Raw genomic sequence first — 22,159 nt, 5'->3', positions numbered from 1 at the left:
TCGTGTTGTTGCATATGTACATATACTTTTAAGTAGAGAGAGAGAGAGAGAGTGTGTGTGTGTGTGTGTGTGTACACAGATACATACATGTGCAGAATGTTTAAAAAAATAGAGAATGCAGTCATTTTTTGTGTTGTGCCTCAAAGAATGTTACTTGCTTCAAAACCTGTGTCTGACAGCCACTTGGCAGAACCTGAAAATGTAACACAGTCTGGGTGGTCACATGATAACGAGTATGGCATCTTCATGGCACCCTCCTATGCGTGTGTCTGTTGATGACTGATCGGCCCAATTCGGGAGCTGCAGATCTTATCCCAGAAAGGGAAGGTGTTGTATCTGTTGGAGAGGTGCAGGGCAGTTTTTACAGCTCTTTTCTTCTTCTCTGCTTCTTCTCATCAGCACTACAGCTGGATCTGTCAAATTGTGCCACCCCCTCATGGATTACCGCTTTCCACTGGTGATGGTCCTAGGCAAGGTTCTTCCAAGTGTCGAAACCGATGCTGCACTTTTTCATGTGTACCTTCAGCATGTCCTTATATTAGCTGAAGGATTACCTGGTAGCCAGAATAGGAACAGAGAGTAAGCCGTGCTAGTCTATACACTATCAAAACAAAAAACAGTCAAGTAGCACTTTAAAGACTAGCAAAATAGTTTATTAGGTGAGCTTTCGTGGGACAGACCCACTTCTTCAGACCATAGCCAGACCAGAACAGACTCAGTATTGCGTCTTAAATATTGAGTATGTTCTGGTCTGGATATGGTTTGAAGAAGTGGGTCTGTCCCACGAAAGCTCACCTAATAAACTATTTTGCTAGTCTTTAAAGTGCTACTTGACTGCTTTTTGTTTGGCTGGTAGCCAGAAGTAGAAGCAGAGACCATAAGAGACAGAGGGCTAGTAGATAGGCCCAAGGAAGTCATGATGATGATAAGTGTACTCCCTTGATAACAGCACATGTTAGGAAGGGGGACAGAACACAGGTTTCTAACAACTGTGCTGTCTGTGGACCCTGTTTGGGGCTCCATCTTACATATTTCTGGCCGGTAGGTGCTCTGTAAATTGGGACCCCATTATTTCTAGCTACTGGGAGAGTAGGGAGGGAAGATTCTTTCTTTTCTTAGCTTTCATTTTGCTAGAATTGCAGTGCTACTGTGAAGTTAGAGTCTTTACTCTTGGCTGATGTGGAGACATCTGAGAATAGGACTAAGATCTCTGCTACTCTCTCTCTCTTCCTCATTCTTCATTTTTGGATCTCATCCTTTGTGAATAACTTTTGTGCCTGCTTTTGTTACTTTCCCAAGAACTTCCTGCTCCCTAGGTCCTGAATAACTTTTGTTAATATTGAGCAAACGTTTAAATTTTGCCTTGATGTTTGGCAAAGTTAGAAGCAGCAGTACGTGCACTGTTCCTCTGTCTTGCAGACTCAGTCTGAAACGCCTCTGTTCCAATTTGAAAGGATTTTGTCATAGCTGTAGAGGCTAGAAACGTCAATTAAAATTATCCAGAAATTGATAGATTTCTGCTGTCCAGGACAGCCTTTCCAGTTGCCTTTAGTGAGTGAAGAAGTGGATTTTTCCAGTTCTGTATTTGGCTTTCAGTGAACAAAAATCACATGTTTTTGGTCTTTGTATTTGAGTTTGCCCACAACTCTATAATTTTTATTAAACGCCCTTGTTAAACAGATTCCCTTACCCTGATGCATGAAAGTTTCATAACAAAGAACAAGCCTGATGTTTCAATGGTGTGATTTGTAGTTTACTATCTCTTTCAGTGATAGCCAGTTTTCGAGGAACAGTTCCACATGGCTTATCGTTGGAAATTGGAGACACAGTTCAAATACTGGAAAAATGTGATGGTAAGTACATGGGTTAAAAACCTAGTTTTAATTACTTGTTGCTCTGCTGATGTGAATTTGAGTCACATTACTCTTCGTTTAACTTTAAAAGGTAAATGAAGCAAAATATCCATCTGTGCTTGCAAGTTTTTAGGCTTGAAAGGATTCCAATGTTTTTATAGATGTCATTACATAACTGACAGTTAACTGTACACAAAGAAACCTTTTGAAAAGGTGTTTTCATTGATAATTAATAACATAATCCCAAGTATACAAAGTAATGAGGTCTAATTCAGCTGTTACCACACAAGAAAAGGATCAGAGTTGTTGTGGGTAGTTCTCTGAGAACATCTGCTCAATGGGTAACAGTAGTGAAAAAAGTGAACGGAAAGTTAGGAGTTGTTAAGAAAGGGATAGATAACAAGGCAGAAAAATATCATAATGCCTCTACCTAAATTCATAGTACGCCCACATCTTGAAGACCGTGATCTCATCTCAGGAAAAAAATATTAGAACTGGAAACTGTACAGAGGAAAGCAACAAAAATGATTAATGGTCTGGAACAATTTCTACACGAGAAAAGTTAAAAATGTGACTTTCCAGTTTGGAAAAGGGAAGACTAAGGGGAATGTGAAAGAGGCAGGGCCAGTCCTTGAGCTTCCTTGTCACCTCTCCATTTGTTAAACTTTTTGAATACCTTATAGCACCCTGAGTCATCTGTCTCCCAACCCAGGTATCCCTGGGAGTTATCTGGTAACCTTGTGCCTAAATCCAGCCCTGAATAGAGGTCTATAAAATTATGACTGATATGAAGAAAGTGAATTAGGAAAAGTCATTTAACTCCTTCACACAAGAACTGGGGTCATCCAAAGGAATTAATGCTGTCGGGTTTAAAGCAAACAGAAGGAAATACTTCATACAACACACAGCCTGTGGAACTTTTTGACACGGAGTGTTGTGAAGAACAAAACTAACAAGGTTAAAAAAAAAATCTAGATAAGTTCAAGGAGGCTATATCTATCTATGGCTATTAGCCAGGATCATTGGGAATGCAGCTGTGGGGCTGGGTGCCTTTATACTCCAGTTGCCAGAAATTGAGGGGTGGATGGTGAAATGAATTACTTGATTGGCTTTTGGGTTCAGTCTCTCTGAAGAGGTAGCATTGTTCACTGTCTGGATACTTGGCTAAATAGACCATTGGTTTGACTCAGTATTACCATTCTTAGGACATTTACAGATGGACAAAGTAGGAAAAATGGTACTTGAGAACTTACCATATTTTAAGAATGTTAAGTTTGTACATATTGACATGTAATGTTGGAAAAGCTGGGGTTTTTTTTTCCGGTGATAAAGCTTTAACGTTTTGAATCTGTGTCTGCTGTCATTAAATAATTCTGACCCCCCATATTTTCTCACAAATGTGAAAATCTAAATAAATAAAAATAAAATCGTACTTATATCCAAAATTTTTGGTGCAGTTGTTGAAAATTTAAGTTGGTAGCCATCTAAAAAAGCTTTAAAATATTGTATTATCTATCAAATTATAAAAAATGAAAATTCAGTTCTGCCAAGCGTATGTATGCCTCTGGGTGCCAAATGAATTGTAATGACTATGTTTGATCTTCATAATTGTTTTCCTTTCTGTTTCTTCCCCATGTTTGTTTAATATCCAGGGGAAAAATAATTGTTAAGCAGGAGGGAGGTCTCATTGTTACTTTTCTTTTTGGTCTCTTGGTTCTTCCCAGGGAAACTTGACTTTCAGTGGGAGGCTTTCAGACTTCATGCCAAATCACATGTTTAAATCCTACAGCCTTTTTAAAGTTCACTGAGCTACTTCTTTTCTGAAACAGAGGTTCCTGGAATAAAAATATTTTTAGATTTGATGTTAATGTGTGTACAGAAAAAGAATAAAGGAAATAAAACTTAATTTCTTCTGTGAACTTTCCTTCAGATCCTAGTTAAAATCAGTTTTTCAAAGCTATCCTTTTGTAGTTTTAAAGTAACACATTTATTGGCTCAGATATGGAGGTGTTAAATTGCTGATCTAGTTAGTCATAAATGATTAAACTTTGCCACAAATGCATTAAATATATTTTAGTTATTTTCAATTTGGTGCATTAGGATTTTTAGTATATTACTGTAGTTAAATAGCCTAAGCCTGTTCAATATAAAATAGCGTATAGTAGTAGTTCATGATGCCATCTATCTTTTAATATTTGGCTTGTTGCTTGGTTTAAAAAAAAAAAGGTTCACTGTTGGGGTCATAGGAGAAAATAACTATTTGTTAATTTCAGTGGATATATTAGTGAATTGAAAAGATTACATTTCAATGCAGAGAATATATTCAAAATGACTGTAGTCTGTTGCACTGTGATATGTAACCAAATCATGTCAGCCCAAAAGGAAAATATAAAACAAGTTTCGAAAATGGCAATGATTTACATATTTTTTTTTAAATTATTTCTCCACAGGCTGGTACAGAGGATTTGCCTTAAAAAACCCACATATCAAGGTAAAAACCTACATCTTTCTAGCTATCATTTGAACTTTTTTTGACAAAAACGTGAATTGAGTCAAACATGTTCATATCAGAGTACAGTAATATGTCATTTACCTTTATGAGAATGCCACAGTTTGGTGAGATGAGATAGCATTTGGTGTTATGTAATTTAATCAACATTAACAGTAATAGCTTTGATCACGGATTACATTTGTGAAAGCTGCTCTCATGTAAATGCTATGAGCACCTTGGAAGACAAGACCTCTTGGCAAAATTAGGTCTTTTGTGTAGGTGACAAGTTAATCTTGGGGATCTACGGGAGATCTAAATGAAAGTATAGAGAGCTCGCGATCATGAAAGCATGGTGAAAATAGTGTGTATCACATGCTTTGCCTTTAATATGCAGTCATGAAGTCTCAGAGCCCAATTAGATATCTATCATAACTCTTGGAAACTCAGATTACATGCATATGCCACTTCTTGGTGCCAGTGAAAGCTGTAATGCTAGAGTGAGACCCCTTACTCTTTGACAACTTTTTTTTTTCATGAAAATAAATTCAGATTAAATTTCAGTGCTTTTTTGGGTTCTAACTTTTTTGCATTTTACTCTTTTTTTTGTAAGACATTAGCATAGTTTTGGATTTGCTCTAAAGTGAATATTAACCTCAGCTGATCATCATGTGCTTACTGTCCATGCTAGTTTGTCTCCTGCCAGATGTGTACCCTTCAAAAAAAAAAAAAAAAAAAAAAAGCGGGAATGGGACATCCTAAACATGAGTCAAGTTCTGTGAGGAAATGACCTAGCTGTTTGTGAAGCATTGTCATCTTTTGTGAATGAAGGTGATTTTCTGAACTTGACCTTGAAAACTAGTCTTCCTGATGACCTCATGGTCAGCTAGCATTGCTCTGAAAGACTTCTTCACTAGCTCCTCTACTATCTGTTTCGTAGCAAAATGGGGCACCATCAGTTGTTTTTAAACTATGAAAAAAAATTCCATCTGAACTTTTTAAAAAAAAAAAAGATGTAGCGATGTTGTCTCTTTTTTGGAAAATTCGTTATGGCTTTTTCTTGCAGTTCTTTGTCCGCTTGACTGCTTTTGTTTACCGCCTTGCTTGTGAATGACAATGCTCTCTGTAAGGAGCATTGGTGGTAGTTAATTGCTTTGCTACCATGGAATATAAAAGAATACTGTATTCTTGAGTAGAGCTGAAATAAACAATGGAGCCCTTTAAAAATGGTGTGTTCTGAAAATCCATTCGATATATTCCATAGATAAATATTGGTCACAGAATTACATTGTCCCCTTAAAATAGGACTTAGGAAACACATTAAGTATGAAACAAAAAAGCAGTCCTGTAGTGCTTTAAAGGCTAAGAAAATAATTTATTAGGTGATGAACTTTCATGGGACAGACCCACTTCTTCAGATCTTTAAAGCTCATCACCTAATAAATGATTTTGTTAGTCTTTAAAGTGCTACAGGACTGCTCATTTGTTTTGTGAAGATACAGACTAACATGGCTATATCTCTGTGACTATGTTAAATATGAAAGAGCTATTCTACAATATTTATACAGTCTATGCACATTTTTAGTTTTGTAATTTGAAATTTGTCATTTAAATGTATACTATATGTACTAAATAGTTGCAGGGTTTTTTTTTTTTAATGATCAGTGTTGCTGATCAGAAGAATCTATACACTTTGCAAAGTTCTCTGAAATGATTAGCCTACACCAAGGTTCTCTTCTAACAATAGGCAGCATGTTAAAACTGCATTTATTAAAGTGTTTTGTCTTTCAGGGTATATTTCCATCCAGCTATATCCACTTGAAAAATGCGTGCGTTAAGAACAAAGGGTAGGTAGTGATTTTGTGTTCAGCTACTTAAAAAGACTGAAGAGAAGGATCTGAAGTTGTGCGGATTTTTTGGAACAAGGCTGTTTGTCAGGCAGGCTAGAGATACAATTTCCACTGGTGGTTAAAACCATAAAAATTCAGCTCACTGCCCTAAAGACTTAAAATGAATATCCTTAACCAGTCTGGCAATTTGATTCAGGCATAAGAAGTCAATTTTTCTAAAATTACAAGGAACAGAAATAGGGAAATAATTTCTCTGTTGTCTGACATATGCAGAGAACAGTTACTTGTTTTAACTATTGCTGTTAATCAAACAGTTTAATAGGATGATTCTCTTACAGGATTTTGCACAGAATAGCCTACTAGCCACCACTGACCATTGCTCATTTTATTTAGTGTTATAGCTGCCTCATGGAAGATACAGGTTGCCTTATCTGAAACAATCTCCTGGTATTCACATACAGTTCTAAAAGGGAGATTTTCAAGTCAGGATATATGTTATAAAAAGACTTTACAAATCTAAAATTAATAGAATTTTTCATGTTTTTGTTAATTAGAATGATTTTTTTTTATTTCAGCTGGCTACTGGTCTATTTTTATTACCCAAAAAACAGAACTAGTAAAAACCAAGACATTAGAAATTTTCTCAGTTAAAAAACCCCTAACGTGTTAGTAAACAAGAATGACATTTTGTTTTTTAAGAAGTGACATTTAATTTCGCAACATCCCACTTAAAACTTCCAGTTTATCAATGGTTATCAGGCCAGCAAAGTTTTTTCTGAGGCGTTTGCGCAACTCCTGAATTTTTTTCCTACAATTGAGCTTTCTTGTTACATTCACGGATAGAGGAATTAATGATTGAAGCTATTAAAATTAATTTGGAATTACTCATCATGGAAGAGTTCTTATTTTCAGGGCCCTATTGAACTGAAAGAACCTGGATAGCGTTTATTATATGAATGCCTTAAGGTTTAAAATTACATCTCCTTTCGTCCCTTATGAGAAGGGAGAATAAGAGAGAGTGAGCAGAAGATCAAAGCTTCCTGACTAGCCGAGAAAATCTTCCTGTGTGGCATTCTCTCACAATCAGAAATCTGGTCAGTACAAGTGAAATTGAATTCCTTATTGCCCACTAAATGAGCCGCTGTGTGCTACATTCCTAAATTCCTGTGCTGTCTCTGTCCATTCAATAGGGCTGGCTGAAAATTTTCCACAGAAACTGTTAGTGGACAGAAAATTGGGTGTTTCACAAAAATAAAACTCTTCATTGAAAGTTCAAAAAAATGCTGTGTATGGAGATTCAGATGCTTAATGCCCCAGTTTTCTTTTATGGGCTCTGTTCCATAGCCAGACTACCTTTCCTATGATGTTCTCTGGTCAGGGAATCACACAGGCTGCAGCTACGCTGCATTCTACTTTTGGAAGTGGAATGCAAATGAGCAAGATCGAAAAATGCAAATGAAACATATATTTACATATCTTGCACCTCATTTGCATATTCTCAAACAATGACACTTTTGGAAGAGGCTTTTCCAGAAGCAAAAACAGCCGTGTATGTGGGGTTCCTTTGAAAACAAGCTTCCTATTCTGATCTCGCTCATTTGCATTCCTCTTCCAAAAGTGGAATATGGTGTAGCTGCAGCCATAGTGCATGACAGCACCTTAACAAAAGGGAAGATGGTGGTGTATCATGGGGCGTGTCGTTCAGCCAAGAAGTCAGGCCATATTTAACTGTTTATTGAGAACAACCCACATACCCTCTGCCGTATTGGACCTGATCCTCCACTGTATTTTCTGTTTTGACACCTGTGTAACTCAGAACTAATGTAGATGCACTCGTATAAAATCAGTGCCACACAATGGTGGATTTTGCTCATAGACTTTTTTGATAACTGCATTCATTGCACTTAGACAAGAATAAGTCACCTTAATGCATTTCCCTAGCCAAGGCAAAAGTATCACAGTGAACAACCTTCCTGTCTTTCTTGAATACTTGCTTTTGTGCCATCCTCACTTTTTATGGGAATGGCTTTTCTGGAGTCATTTCTGTAAACAGAAGTCAAAAAAGGGATACAGGTTTCCTTGTTTAGTTACTACGTTGCACTACAGGTTGAAACTCCGTTATCTGGCACTCTCTTGTCCAGCAACATCCCTCATCTGGCAGGACAATGGATGTTACTGGACCAGAGAGCAGCTGTGGTAGCCCAGCTGGGGAGCCTCGGCAGCCCTGCAAGTGGGCAGCCGGGTGGGGCACAGAGCCCTGCCTGCAGCTTTGCAGCTGCGGGGACCCTAGGCAGCACCGCGGCTGGGAGCCTGGTGGGGCTGGAGCACCACTGACAGCCCTGTAGCCGTGGGGACCCTGGAACCCCAGCAAACTTGGAGCAGGGAGCTGGCTGGACACTTTGCCCCACAATCACGGGGACCCCTGCCACATGGCAGGAGCCAGGCAGCCCTACAAGAGTGGGGGGGCCCCCCTCCAGGCAGCCAGCCTAACCTCCACTCATCTGGCAAATCCCTTCATCCAGGACCCCCCCGGTCCTGAGAGCGCTGGAAGAGGGAGGTACGACCTGTAGCACTAACAGACTTGTCTTTTAGCAAAGGAGATACGCATAAATGTTATTAAAACACTTGTGTTGACACAAAACTGTGAGTGAATCCCCCCTCCCACCTTTGAAAATAGTGGGAAAACTCCCACAAACTTCAGCTGGACCAGCACGCTACCCAATATTTTTCCTAAGTAAAAAGACAAGTCCCCCGGAGTTTGATAAATATCAAAATTTAAGAGTGAAAGGTTTTATGTTAGAAACAGCAGTGTGGTTTATATTATTTGTATAATGCTATGTATTCTTCTGGATGCCACAGGCAATTTGAAATGGTTACTCCAACAGAAGACTCGGTTATTACAGAGATGACATCAACTTTAAGAGACTGGGGGACAATGTGGAAACAACTTTATGTGGTAAATACTATATGGCATTGCTTTGTTTGAATGCGGTTTAAAATAGATTCTGTCATCTTACAAATAACAAAATGGTTTGTATTTAGGAAAAAAGCAAAAGGAAAAATATTTTTTCAAAGATTGTAGTTGTTTGGTTTTTTCTTCTCTGAGATTTATTTAATTCTCTCTTTCTCCTTTTTTTTTTTTTTTTTCAATCCAACATTATAGTTTTTTTGCCAGAGACTAACTAGGACATCTGTTCACTGTGTAATTGATAATAACATACAAGAATAAATGAGAATGGTTTAGCTTGTTATCAAAGTCTAGATTTAAAAATGGTAAACTTTGGGAGCTGTGACTGTAGAGATTTGAATGACAATATTAGCATGGCTATTAAAAGACAAAGAACGAGGAGCTCAGATGGTTCTTTTTCAAATATAAACAATCTGAAGCAATAAAGGTAATTAAGGAGAATATAGTAACAAGCAGAATTTAACATGAAAGAACTGCAGTTTCAGTCCATGATAGTAATCAAACAGAAAAGTTAAAATACTCAAAAAAACCAAATGAGGGGGAAAAGAGGGGAAAACACTCTTAAAGTAGCCATGACTTTTTGATATGACTTTGTTTTTTTGCAATGAGACGTTACTTTTTGGACAGATTTTTCAGATTTTTTAAGTCAAGTATTTACAAGCTATGATTTATTTATTTATTTTTTTTAATGCTTGACAGCCAGTGGAAGGAAAGCAGCTTGATACATAGGTAAAAAAAGCAAGATAAAATGTGTTGCACAAAAAAAAAAATGTAATGCTGAGCTGAAACAATGACATGCTGCCAGAAAGAAGAGGGAGATTTAAAATACAAGTATTGAACATTTTCAGTTACATAATAAGTGTGGCAAATAAGTTAACACTAAAAATATTGGCAGTATGAGAGCACAAGTCAGTTTATGACAGTGGTTCCCAAACTCTTTGACATCAACCCCCCCTCCGCCTTTTGATTTCTAAGAAACCCTCACGCCTCCCCCCACCTCTTCTTTACATCATCCAACCCCACTTTTTAAAAAAAAAAACCAAAAAAACATAAATTGAACACAAAAAATTGATGTAAAATCTTACTTAAAATAAAAAATAAACACAAATAGTTTTTCTTGGCCACTTGCAAGTGCCTGGTGCAGCCCCAGCTGGCCAGCTGCCTGAGCCCCATGCCCGCCGCCAGAGCTGAACACGACAGCCGCCTGCCCCCCTGAGACCTGTGCTGCCAGAGCCACCTACCCGAGCCCGACACCACCAGGGTCAGTTACCCACCCACCCGGGCTGACCGCCTGCTGGCTGCCTGAGCCCTGTGCTGTCGGGACCAGCTGCCTGCCCACCAGCCACCTGCCCCAGCAAAGGGCTGGCTGCCTGCGCTGCCCACCCAAGCCCCATGCTGCCAGGGCCAGCTGCTCACCTGCCCTCCCAAGCCGCTTGAGCCCATGCTGCTGGGGCCAGCCACCTATCTGCCAGCCCAAGCCGCCTGAGCCCTGCTCTGCCAGGGCCAGCTGTCAGCTCTCAGTGCAAGCTGCCTGAACCCTGCAATGCCGGGGCCAGTTGCCCAAGCACATCGATTCCCACAAGCCAGCTAGCTGCCCGAGCCCCACAGGCCCTGTGAGTCACCCTCTGCCCCTCCCCACCATGTGCTGGCTGTGCAGAGCAGCAAAAACTTTTTGAGGCTGTCACTGGGGGGAAGGCTTCCCCTATAGCAAAAGTTGTGGGGGGCTGGCTGGCCCCTGTAAGGCAACAGACGCTGGGGGGAGGCTTCCCTGGTGGGGCGATACGTATATTCTGCTGACTGCATCATGTTAACAGGGGCCAGCTGAGCTTGTTGGGACTGGCCCCAGACGCATCTATATTCTGAGCTACTCCCCCCAGCCCCGCACACCTGGGCATGCCTCTACAGTACTCTCCCTTGCCAAAGTGTGTGGCTCAGGGGAGCCTCACAGTCTCATCTGTGGCCTGTTTGCTGGGGAAAAATCATCTCCCTGATGTACCTCTCTGCCTTTCACTAGGGGAAAACTGAGGTACCTGTTAACATGGCACAGTCAGCTGCAGCACAGATGTCCTAATATGTGGGTTTTACAACACTCTCAAGGGTTTCCCTTTCCCCAACTTTCCTTTCATTTACTCCTTCCTCAGCTTTGCTAGTTTACTGTGCTCTAGGCAGATTGGCACATAAATAGACAGCTCGGACTGTGGCAATCAAAGCGTCCTGATTTAGGAGCAGGCTTTGGATAAGTGGCCGTTTGTTTTCAATTGTGTGGGGAGTGAGGGCAATGCACTCTGGGATGATGACATCACACACCCGCAACCACTTGCGTCACATTCTTTCCTATAACACACTGGCAAAAAATCCCAAAATGCAAGGGGTCTGCGGTAACTGTGGAATCGGTGCCCACAATGCGCTGCTACAACAGTCAAACTTAAGCAGTGTAGTGGGGACACAATAGGTTGACTTTGTGAGCAGGTGTGGACACTCAACTTCGACTTTATAAAATCCATTAGTAGAAAGTTGACTTTCACAGTTCCACTTTATTCTCAATTATAGACGTACCCTGAGACTAAGGAGGCGGGCCCAATGCTGTGTTCTGGGCAGTGCTCAGGGCTGGCTGCCATCAGCCTTGCCCTTCAACCAAGGCTCCATCACTTCTGGGGCACAGAAGCCATCCCCCTCCCACACACCTTGCAAAAATTTGCAATTGTGAACATCACCTGTTTGTGTAAAAATCTGTCAAATCTTTAGTATTGAAAAATTGGAGGAAAAAAATCTGAAACAGAACTTTAAAATTATAGCATTTCAAGGATTCTCTTCAGAATCCCAAAATGCCTTGTTCTACAAATTCCAGATTCACTTGGTTGAGAAAAAGTATCATTTTAATACATTGATGGTTGGGTGTTGCAGGATTAATAGGCACTATTCACAGTTGTATAGGATGTAAAGAAGGTGTGAGAGGACTAAAGACTAAACACAAGACTAAAGTAGGCTGGGTTTAGAATTAACCACGGGTGCATTAGAGTTGGGGAATAAAAGAGGCTGGAGGTACGTCTTCACTACACAGAAGATCAAACCAGTCAGGATCAATCTTCCAGGGTTTAATTTCACGCACCTAGTAGGGACGCGGGAAATCAAACTATCAGGGGTCTGCAGGTGACTCCTGTATTCCTCAGTATTATGAGTAAGGGAGCTCAATGGAAGAGTTTCTCCCATCAACCACTCTCTGTGAGTTTGGCCTGTTAAGTCGATTGTAGATAAGTCGATTCTAGCTACATGATTGCTGTAGCTAGAATTGCACATTTACATAGACTTCAATCTCTAGTGTAGAACTGGAATAAGTGAGAGTTCCAAAGGGGAAAAGGAAGTGCGCTCTGTCCCAAATCCAAGGAGGAATCATGATCACGTCTCAGAAGAGAAAGCAAGGAGAATTTGGGAAACTGACTGTCCTATTTAAGCAGAAGGGAATATATAGCGTGCTTGGGACAAAGTAAGATGTAGCTATCTGATTTCTCTGTTAGCTGAAGCTACGGACGTAAAAATCCTATTTAATTTGTTAAACAGTTAAATGCGGGGGGGCATGCCTGGGAGGCTGCTCCAGCCCTGTTGTGCTGGAAACAGGGGCTGCTTTGGCCAGGCTAGAGCACCTCCTGCCTGTGGTGTGATGGAGTGTCCCTGCCTGGGATGCTGCTGTGGGTTGGGGGGAACTCCAGCACAGCCAGAACAGCCCCCACCTGTGGTGGCCCCAGGTGTTCTCCAGCCAGACTGGAGCAGTCCCTGTGGATAGGGGTGCTCCAGGTGGGTCTGAGCGCTACAGTCCCAGGTGCTGCAGCCCAACCACCCGCCTCCTCCGCCAATGGCTATCACGGATGGTGACTGCTTTGGGTAGTGGTGCCTGTGACACAGTAGTGATGAACAACACATTGCTTCTTTGTTCCTTGTTTTGCCTCCCTTTCATGATAGCGGCAGCTTTGGCCCAGTCATGTTGCTAATGGTTTTAAATGTATAAGCAGCAATAAATAACCTCTCTGCTGTTGAGTTCAGGATATGTCAGGCTTCAGGAGAATGTTTTGACAGTTTGAAACCAGGGAGAGAGCTCAGCAAACAAGCCCACCTGTGGAAGGGGACTGGAAGGGACGTGGACCCATTTTTCCTTATCTTCAGAAGTAGGGATTCTTGGGAGGGGAACAGTATTTGTGGAGCAAGGAGGTGGGGAGCTACACAGCATAGAGCAGTGCTCCTTAAACTTTTTGAGATCACAGAACACCAAAAAATATTTTAAATATTTTTTTAACCAGAACACCTATGAAAATCTTCTTAAAAAATGTCAGACCAAAAAAATAAAAGAAAAATCCCAAACAGCAAAAGCAAAATGAAGTAAATTTGGGCAGGTTTTATAACAATGAAGAAGTAACACTTGTGGTAAGGCTAACCTCGTTCCTGGGCTCCGGGCCTCTGTTCAGTCCACTGGCCCCACAGCCAAGATACTGTTGTGGGGGAGATGATGGTCTGGGAGAAACCCGGGCCCTGCCCATTCATTCCAGGTTCCAGCCCAGGGACCCTGTGTGGCTGCTACTGGTGGGGGAAGCACTCCCCTTGCCCTCGACACTGGAACTCTTTTCCCTGGGCAGCTTCCCCAGACGACCCCCCACCCTGTACCTCCTCCAAGTAGTGGCAGCATCAGCACGTTCCCCCTCCTGGATCGGCTCCCCCGCCAGGTGATCAGTTCTTTCTGGCCTCATGTCGAATCTCAGGGCTGCCTGGACATGGGCCCCAGCCCCTAGCTGCTGAGAACTACCCCCCTCCTTACTGCTGTTCCTAGAAAAACTCCCCTTGCTTTTCTCCACTTGCCTCCTATGCTCTCCTGAATCACCCTCCCCTCCCACTGGGGAAAAGTTTTTTTAAAGGCAGGCTTAAATGGCACCAGCGGGCCCCAGTTGACCCAGGGCAGTCTCTTCCCCAGCTGCTCCCACTCCGTTTGTTTACCAGTTCATCACAGCTCTGCTTTTCCCTCTTGTTCTCACTCCCCTGGCTTTGCCTTATCACACACCGTATCTGGTTTTAATAAGAGAAAATATATACCATCAGCGTATAATATGAAAAATGTGTCAGATGCTTGTGTCACACCGGTGAGTTCATGGAACACCATTGTTCTGTGGAACGTCATTTAAGAAGGCACATGACCTATGAGGAGAGGCTGAGGGTTTGGGGCTTGTTCAGTTTGCAGAAGAGAAGACTGAGGGGTGATTTAGTAGCAGCCTTCAACTTCCTGAAAGGGAGCTCTAAAGAGGATGGAGAGAAAGTGTTCAGTGGTGACAGATGGTAGAACAAGGAGTAATGGTCTGAAGTTACAGAAGGAGAGGAGTAGGTTGGATATTACGAAAAACTGCTTCAACAGGAGGGTGGTGAAGCACTGGAACGCGTTGCCTAGAGAGGTGGTGGAATCTCCATTCCTAGAGGTTTTTAAGTCCCAGCTTGACAAAGTCCTGGCTGAGATGATTTAGTTGGGGTTGATCCTGCTGGAAAAAGGTGGCTGGACTCGATGACCTCCTGAGGTCCCTTCCAGCCCTATGATTCTGTGATAAACACTGGCACAGAGGATGGGCACAGAAAAAGGCAGGCAACCATAGGGCACAGAGACAGAGGACCATAGAGATATGAAACTATTTTAGCCACATAAGAAGATTTCTAGCTACATACAAACCTTTACTCATTTCCTCTGAATTTCCTTTTCTTCCCTTCCATCATCTCTTATAAACTGAGTAACTTTGGGCTTTGTAGATCTGTCAAACCCAGGCTTCCCTCCTGCAGCTACTATACACAAACTTCGTTTAATATTAAAACCTCATTTAAAAAAAAAAAAAAAATCTCCTCCAAAGTTTGTAAGGAAGAGGTAAGGCAGAAAATATTTTAGTGACAATTAGGTAGCGCTTCCCCAGATTTAATTTTGTTCACAGCAGTTTCACAGCTGTAAACAACTCAAATCTTGACTCTGGAAATGACTAATTAAAGGCTTCAGCCAGTTCTCCATCACTGACTATGGAGATACACATCTCATAGAACTAGAAGGGACCTTGGGAGCTCATCGAGTCCAGTCCCCTGCCCTCTTGTCAGGACCAAGCTCCACCCACCCTTTTTTTTTTTTTTTTTGAATCTATGTGCCCCAGATCCCTAAATGGCCTCCACAAGGATTGAACTCTCAACCCTGGGTTTAGCAGGCCAATATGCAAATGACTATTGCCAGGTCTAATTTATACAGCCTGTCCAACATTAATTTTTCCCCATATAATTAGGTAAAATATAAGCAAGGATCAAAATAACAAATTCCTAGCACATCATAAAATAAAATTTATCTAAAGGCTTCACTTTAATATACCTTACTAGTAGCATGTTCATAAGTGGTATCCCAGCAAGCTATATTATAATGTTGACTGCAGAAAAAGAATTGTGTTAATTTCTGCATTACAAATATAAATGTGAACTTGAAGGGCCTTGCATACACTTAGACATCATATAATTCACAGACTTCATGGCACTAAACGAATGTAATCATGCTATTTCTTTGGGTAAAAATATTCTTCTACTCCACCCACACATCAGTGAGTATTTATACGACTGACCCATCTGCATGTTTCCTGGAACTACATTTCTTCCACAATCTCTGCAGGCTAAAACAATATATAAATTCCACCATGTACATCTCTAGCAACATGTTTTCAGTGCAGAACAAAATAAAGGGCAAAATTAAGGTAGGATTGGTCATATTGAATCGACTGGATCCCTTAATTGTTAATTTCTAGACCTAACTTTTAAATTTTATTTGTAAAAGTACACTTTTTATAAATTAAGTACACTTTGGGGGGTAGCTTGGAGGCAGTTAAATATATATTTTCAACTTTGTTTCTTGTTTAATGACCGTTATTTTTCAGTCACTTGTTTGCTTATTACTTTGTGTTTGAAATGAACTGGTATCACAACAAATTTAAGAAAAACAGCAGTAGCACAATAGCTCCATTTTATATTGTCTTTATCTGCAAGTGGAGGAAAATCAGAAAGGTTAAGGCCTAAAGCCGAGTAAAGTTACAATTATAAATCCAGAAATTTGTCATTTTCCATCTTGTTCTCTATGGTCCATGAAACAATAGTCGGGGTAGCGCGAACAGAGCTCCTGCAAGGCAGGGTTCTATTAGAAGCAGCTGATCTATCACATTTTTAATCTGATAAACTCCAATCTATTTTTTTCAGCCTCAGATGGTTGCAATTGCTAATCTGTCTGGTACGTTTTCATCTTGTACATGACCTGTCTCCTCCTGGGATTCTCTTGCTTTTCAAGTAACACAATAGCAATTAAATTTGACAGTGAAGCTGTAATGAAATTGTATGCACTGCTTCCTAATTTGAGACAGGCTTTAATGTTTGTTACGTAATGTGAGTCTAACAAAGAGATCTCCTTAAATAAAACTCCTGCATGTATTTAATATGACAAGGATATGGAATCTACTCCTTTTGTAGTTAGATATGTGGGCTCTGAATTTAATAACACATATTAGTTGAATTAATGTATCACTAAATCATTTATAAATACAATTATTTTAAATGTACTTGCTTATCAGCGCGCTTAGGACCATTCTTCATTATTTTAACTCAGCAGAATCTCTCCGCTAATATCTGGTTTTTATCATGGATTTTTTCCACACAAGATTTCTAATAAAAACGAAATTAATATTTTGGTAGGGATTTTGTTAATCCTCCCTTGGCCTCTGCCCCAAATTAAAACAAACAAATTAAAATGCTCTTCATGGCCACGTCTACACAGGCAGCCTATGTCAACAGAGAAACCTCAGCGGTACTTTTGTTGACAGAGAGCATCTACACACAGATCAAAAGAGCAAGCCACTCTGTTGACAGAAAGCAGCCACAGTGCCCTGCCCTCTTTCAACAGAATGGCTAACCAGAAGCTCTGCAAAAAGGGCTGCTGGGGAAACTTGAAGCTGTCTCTGTCGACAGAAGTGTCTACAAGGGCAGAGTCAATAAAACACTGTTGACAGAGGGCATTATACCTGATCAGGAACAGGGACAACGCTGCCGACTAAACAGCTGAATTTTGTCGACCAACTCACAACAGAGTGCTTTAACCATCTAGACACTCAGGGAGTTTTGTTGACAAAAGCCCAGTTTTGTCGACAGAAGCTGCCTGTATAGATGCGGCCCATAAGTTTATAGTTTTGTAGGTAAAAACATTCTAGTACATGAACTTATTGAATAATACTAGAATATAGATCCACTAGTGACTGATGGAACATTTGTCAGTTTTCTATCTGGAAACAGTTCTGTCTCTGCTTGATATTCTGTTTTGTTTCTATTTGTGCGTGAGGATCTAGGCCTATATTGCTAAGATGTTAATGTGATTCTGTAACTTATTTCTTCCTTAAGATGACTTAATCTTCATAGCAGATAATGTGGTACCAAAAGTGGGCTAGGGCAAAGAATTAATGCTGTAAATGAAATGAAAAAAGAAGTCACCTCAAAAACAGTTGGGCGGAATTTTAAGGTACAGACGTTACAGATGGTAGGCAATGATGTGGCAAGGATTTTGACTTCGGAGGACTGTACAGCAGGGACTGCTGATGTTCCTGTTTTTGTTCAGCTGTTCCTAGTAATAAAGAGGAAGAGAAAATACTGCATCTGGATAAGAAATAGCTCAGAACACATTATTCAAAATTGTGCATGTTACGTCATCAGATCTTAATGATTCAAAGTTCTTCTTCAAAGTAAGCGTCTTCAGACAATATAAAAATATAATGACATTTAATTGGAATAGGTGAGGGAAGGGAACTATTGCTGAGTCCCTTTATTGTTGTGTAACTAAGGGGAGAGAGTTGAGGTGAAGAAGTCAGAAGGCGATTCAGATAATTCCCCATGTTTGAGAATCAAATTAAGGAGGAAGTGCCTTTCAGGAAAGATTTTAAAATATGTGCTTGTAGCTCTTTTCAGTTGACCCATGATATACACTACCAATAGTCAGGCATGTCCAAATCAAGTCTGAAACTTATTTCTTGCTCCTCAGGCTTGTAAGAAGTAGAGAAGGCTGTGAGGCAGTGATTATAGAGTAGTCTTTAGGGAACGCAGTTAGCTTGTGCTCAACGTACCATAGAGTCTCTGTATGGATTTGTTTCTACTCGTTTGTTCTTTGAGGGGAGATCACAGTACAATGAGGGCAAAGAGGGCATGATGCACATGAGTGAGAAGTTAGGGAGGGTCTTAGAGAGCTTTTGTTTCCCCTTCACAACGTAACAGTTCGCAGAGTTGACTTTCACAGTTGGTGTACACATAACCGTTTGTATGTCTGACAGAGAAATGAAGGGGACCTCTTTCACCGACTGTGGCACATAATGAATGAAATCCTTGATCTGCGACGGCAGGTGCTTGTTGGCCATCTCACCCATGACCGGATGAAGGATGTAAAACGGCACATCACTGCTCGTCTGGACTGGGGCAATGAGTGAGTAAAAGTTAATAACAGAAGCAGGTATGGACTGGTGCATGGCAGAGATACTTGATCTGACACCAGCGTTTTCTGAACTCTTCCCCGGCCATCTATTCTTTTCTCTGGGAGGGGCATATTTGGGCCAGTCCATTTTACTCTTTGAAAGTAAATGATTGTCAGTTTCACTTGATTTTAAAACGCACACAACAAAACAAAACACTCTGCAAACAATTGCTTCAGCTTTGTACTTAAAGAGCAATCCTAGAAATGCAGGGCTAGGAGGGATCATGAGGTGAGGTGACTTTCGTTATCAATACATGCAAGGCCAGTTTCCCAGCTGGTACAAATCAGCTTATGCTTATTTATGGCAGCTGAGGTTTTAGTCCAAAATTTCAAGTTTGAGTCTGTCATGAGTCAGTTTTACTTGAGCTGCTTTGAGATAGATGAAGAAACAAATAAAAACCAAAAATGAACAACAAGAACAACAAAAATCATGAAACCAAAGAAAGAAAACCCAATAAACTCTTGTAGTTTGCTTTTGTCTGAACATTTATTTAGGAGAGCTATGGGAATCATGCAAGCTGTCAAGGTTTTAATAGCAAACAAGTATCTTTCTGCCTAAACTCATACCATATCAAAGGCTTTCACTTCACTGTTACTAACTGCATGAATTCTAGAAATAAAACATTAAAAGCTTAAAGTTCTGATGCTGAATGTGATTTTAACTTCACCAGATCTTCATCACACTGCTCTTGATAGTATCTTGCACAGTTTGAAAAGCCAGCAAGCTCATCTTTATTCCAGACACATTATATGTAGCAAAAATAAACACAACAGGCTACTCCTGACTTTATTAAGTATCGGAGGGGTAGCCGTGTTAGCCTGGATCTGTAACGGCAGCGAAGGGTCCTGTGGCACCTTATAGACTAACATAAAAGTTTTGAGCATGAGCTTTCGTGAGCACAGACTCCTGACTTTGTATTACTTTTGCAAACTGCAGTACAATTAAAAGTAAGTTGATGCTTGCATTGAAAATCAAGACTGACTTGATGCCCTGTTCCTGTAGCTGGCAATGGGGCATAAGGCTCTTATGACTGTTTTCTAGAGAGGTGCCAACTACTGTTGCCTGGCTTGGGCCACGTTTGGCAGCTGATGAGCACCGATGCCAGCAAATGAAGTGTATTCCTATAGTGGTGACATTTGTGCGCATAGCTAGGTTTTGCCTTTAGATTTGCAGCATGGTTTTGAACAGTGAAATTGTGGAGGTGAGATTAGCTTGCAATTGACCTGTCATGCATTACTTGTCTTTTGCTACTGTCTTAATTACAAGGACTTTCTAGCCTGATTTTTCATGTGCTCTGAGCGACATGTTGTTTTTGTTAGAGTCCACAGGAGCTGTGATTGCTCAACACCTCAGAAAATCAGGCCGCTAATTTCTACAGTGTGTCAGTTTCCACTATAAACTTAACTTATCATTAGACACCTTTTCTGCCATTATATTTGTCATTTTTGTAAACCACGTGAAATTAGTATGGTCTGCCTTGTTGCTGTGTGAGAATAGGCCTGATCTAAAACCCTTTTCTGATAGTGGAAGTTTTTTTCTAGTGACAACAGTGGATTAAGATCAGCTCTGTATGAAACTTGAAAAAAGGTAAAGTACACAGGTGATGCTTCTTAGGATAAGGGATGCTGAACTATGAACTAAATGTACAGGAAAAAAGGTGGGGGGAGGAGAATTGAAGAGAAGGAGTAAAGAAGGAAATAAAGAATTTTGATTTGAAAGCGGACTCTTCTTTTGCATACACTTTTAATTTTTCTACATTCCTTTTACACCAGTAAGTAGTTTGCCCACCTCTTGCTCTGAAGCAAAGGTGACAGGCATCTTAGAAATACCTATGAGTGGTATTTTATTAATTATTAACTCAAAGGAGGATATTGTACATGTAACAGATTATCATAACTACTTATGCATTACAGCTGGCTTTGATAAATTAAGCAGATAAATTACAGAAATAGAAGCCATCTGCAGAGGGAAGAAATTGGCAGCAAGCCTTTAAGAAGAGAGGGTTTTTTTCCCTTGGGTTCTTCATTTTATTAGTTTTTGGATGAACTGGAGAGATTGGGGGAGAAATAAAAAGGGAAGAAAAGGACCATCCTCATTTATAAGGAGCTCACTTCTACCAGACACAGAGAACTGCTGAGCCCTCAACAACCAATGAAGTCAGCTCAAGTTGAGGATATTCACTACCTTGCCAGATCATTCCCAAATAAATTTGTTTTTTATTATTAGATTTTTCCCATTGATGTAATTTTCTGTTACTCTTCCTCTGTCTGCATTCAATCTCATCCACTTCTTGCCCTGTGTCTCAGACTAAAGATGTGTCAGTCCCTTGCTGCACTTGTCTCTCCCCTCTACCAGCAAACACCTCTGCCAGTCTTCACCTTGCTTGTAGATAACGTTCCTGAATTTCTCAGAAGCACCTCTGCAATATCTAGTCCCCATCACTTGTCACTCATAGAAATTACCAGGTTTGCTGCCTCCAAAAAGAGAGTGCACCAGCCTGATAGTCTAGCCAAGAACCTTTATTTGCTTTAATAGAAAGCACTGAAATGGCTAAGGAAAAACTAAACAAAGGTTTGTTAATACAGAACGTAGGTGTAGATGATGCTAAGCAAGAAGAATAGAGACAAGTGTGATTAAAAATAAAACAAAAATAACTCACTTTCTAGGACCAAAGCTTTAGCAGTTTACAGTCTTTGCCTAAGGAGCTTTCTTCTTTGAGTAGTGTCCCCGTGGGTGCCCCACGATCTGTGTGGGTGTGTCCTTGCGCCAGCGCTCAGAGATTCTCCTATAACTGTGGTTTCTGGCACTCTGCTTGCGCAGGAGCACCTCCTCGTCCTATCTGGCACTCAAGGTGCAGGCCCCTCAGTTCCTTCTCTACCATCCTCGGCAGCAGATGGAGCTTCACTCTCTCTCTCACTGAAAGACAAAGGAGATTTAGTTATTGTTCTACCTTTACCTTTAGTTATCTTTCCCTTTAAAGTTAAACCAAAAAAAAAAAAAGTTAAAGTTAGGTTTAGTGTTAGAGTTTAGTTGCTGCGTCATTGGCACGCCGGGCTCCCCAGGCTTGAAGTGATGCACAGTGTGCAGGGAAGCCAGGCCTGTCCCTGACAGCCAGCCTGACAGCCACATGTCATGTATCAAGTGTTTGGGTGAGGGTCATCAGACTCCATCTGCACCCATTGCTTCAGGCTCATGGAAAGGGCCAGGAGAAATCAAGCGAATAGACTTACCTTTACAAAAAGTCCCTTCAACCATCGGCCCCAGAGCAGCCCTCTGCTGTGAACCCGTCAAAGGAGACCAAAGGTACAAACTCCACACATCCCTCTACCTTGGTCGGCACCCCAACCACTAAAGTGTGCATTTCTCTGGCATGTTCCTGGCCTCCAGTGCCATCTTCAGGGGTCTTGCTAGTTGAGAAGGTCACCATGACTCCCCCAGCACTGTCCGAGTTGGTA

At 40.9% G+C, this 22,159-nt stretch overlaps 1 protein-coding gene across 3 annotated transcripts in view; it reads left to right on the top strand.

Moving 5' to 3' along the window:
• The window catches only part of DOCK4 (dedicator of cytokinesis 4), a 381,443-nt gene that overhangs the window by 126,865 nt on the left and 232,419 nt on the right, over nt 1-22,159 (top strand). For all 3 annotated transcript variants that reach the window (XR_012648259.1, XM_075014636.1, XM_075014626.1), the window contains exons 2-6: nt 1,770-1,853; nt 4,304-4,344; nt 6,133-6,188; nt 9,051-9,147; nt 18,507-18,655. Coding sequence is in view for 2 of the 3 variants with exons in the window: in XM_075014636.1 (XP_074870737.1) it covers nt 1,770-1,853; nt 4,304-4,344; nt 6,133-6,188; nt 9,051-9,147; nt 18,507-18,655 (427 nt within the window). In the remaining variant the exon portion in view is untranslated. The remainder of the gene's footprint in view (nt 1-1,769; nt 1,854-4,303; nt 4,345-6,132; nt 6,189-9,050; nt 9,148-18,506; nt 18,656-22,159) is intronic.

This window comes from Carettochelys insculpta, chromosome 1, assembly GCF_033958435.1.
Source record: "Carettochelys insculpta isolate YL-2023 chromosome 1, ASM3395843v1, whole genome shotgun sequence".
Classification (NCBI taxonomy): domain Eukaryota; kingdom Metazoa; phylum Chordata; order Testudines; family Carettochelyidae; genus Carettochelys; species Carettochelys insculpta.
The sequence above is the reverse complement of the archived record's forward strand: the minus strand, read 5'-3'. Positions and strand labels throughout refer to the sequence as shown.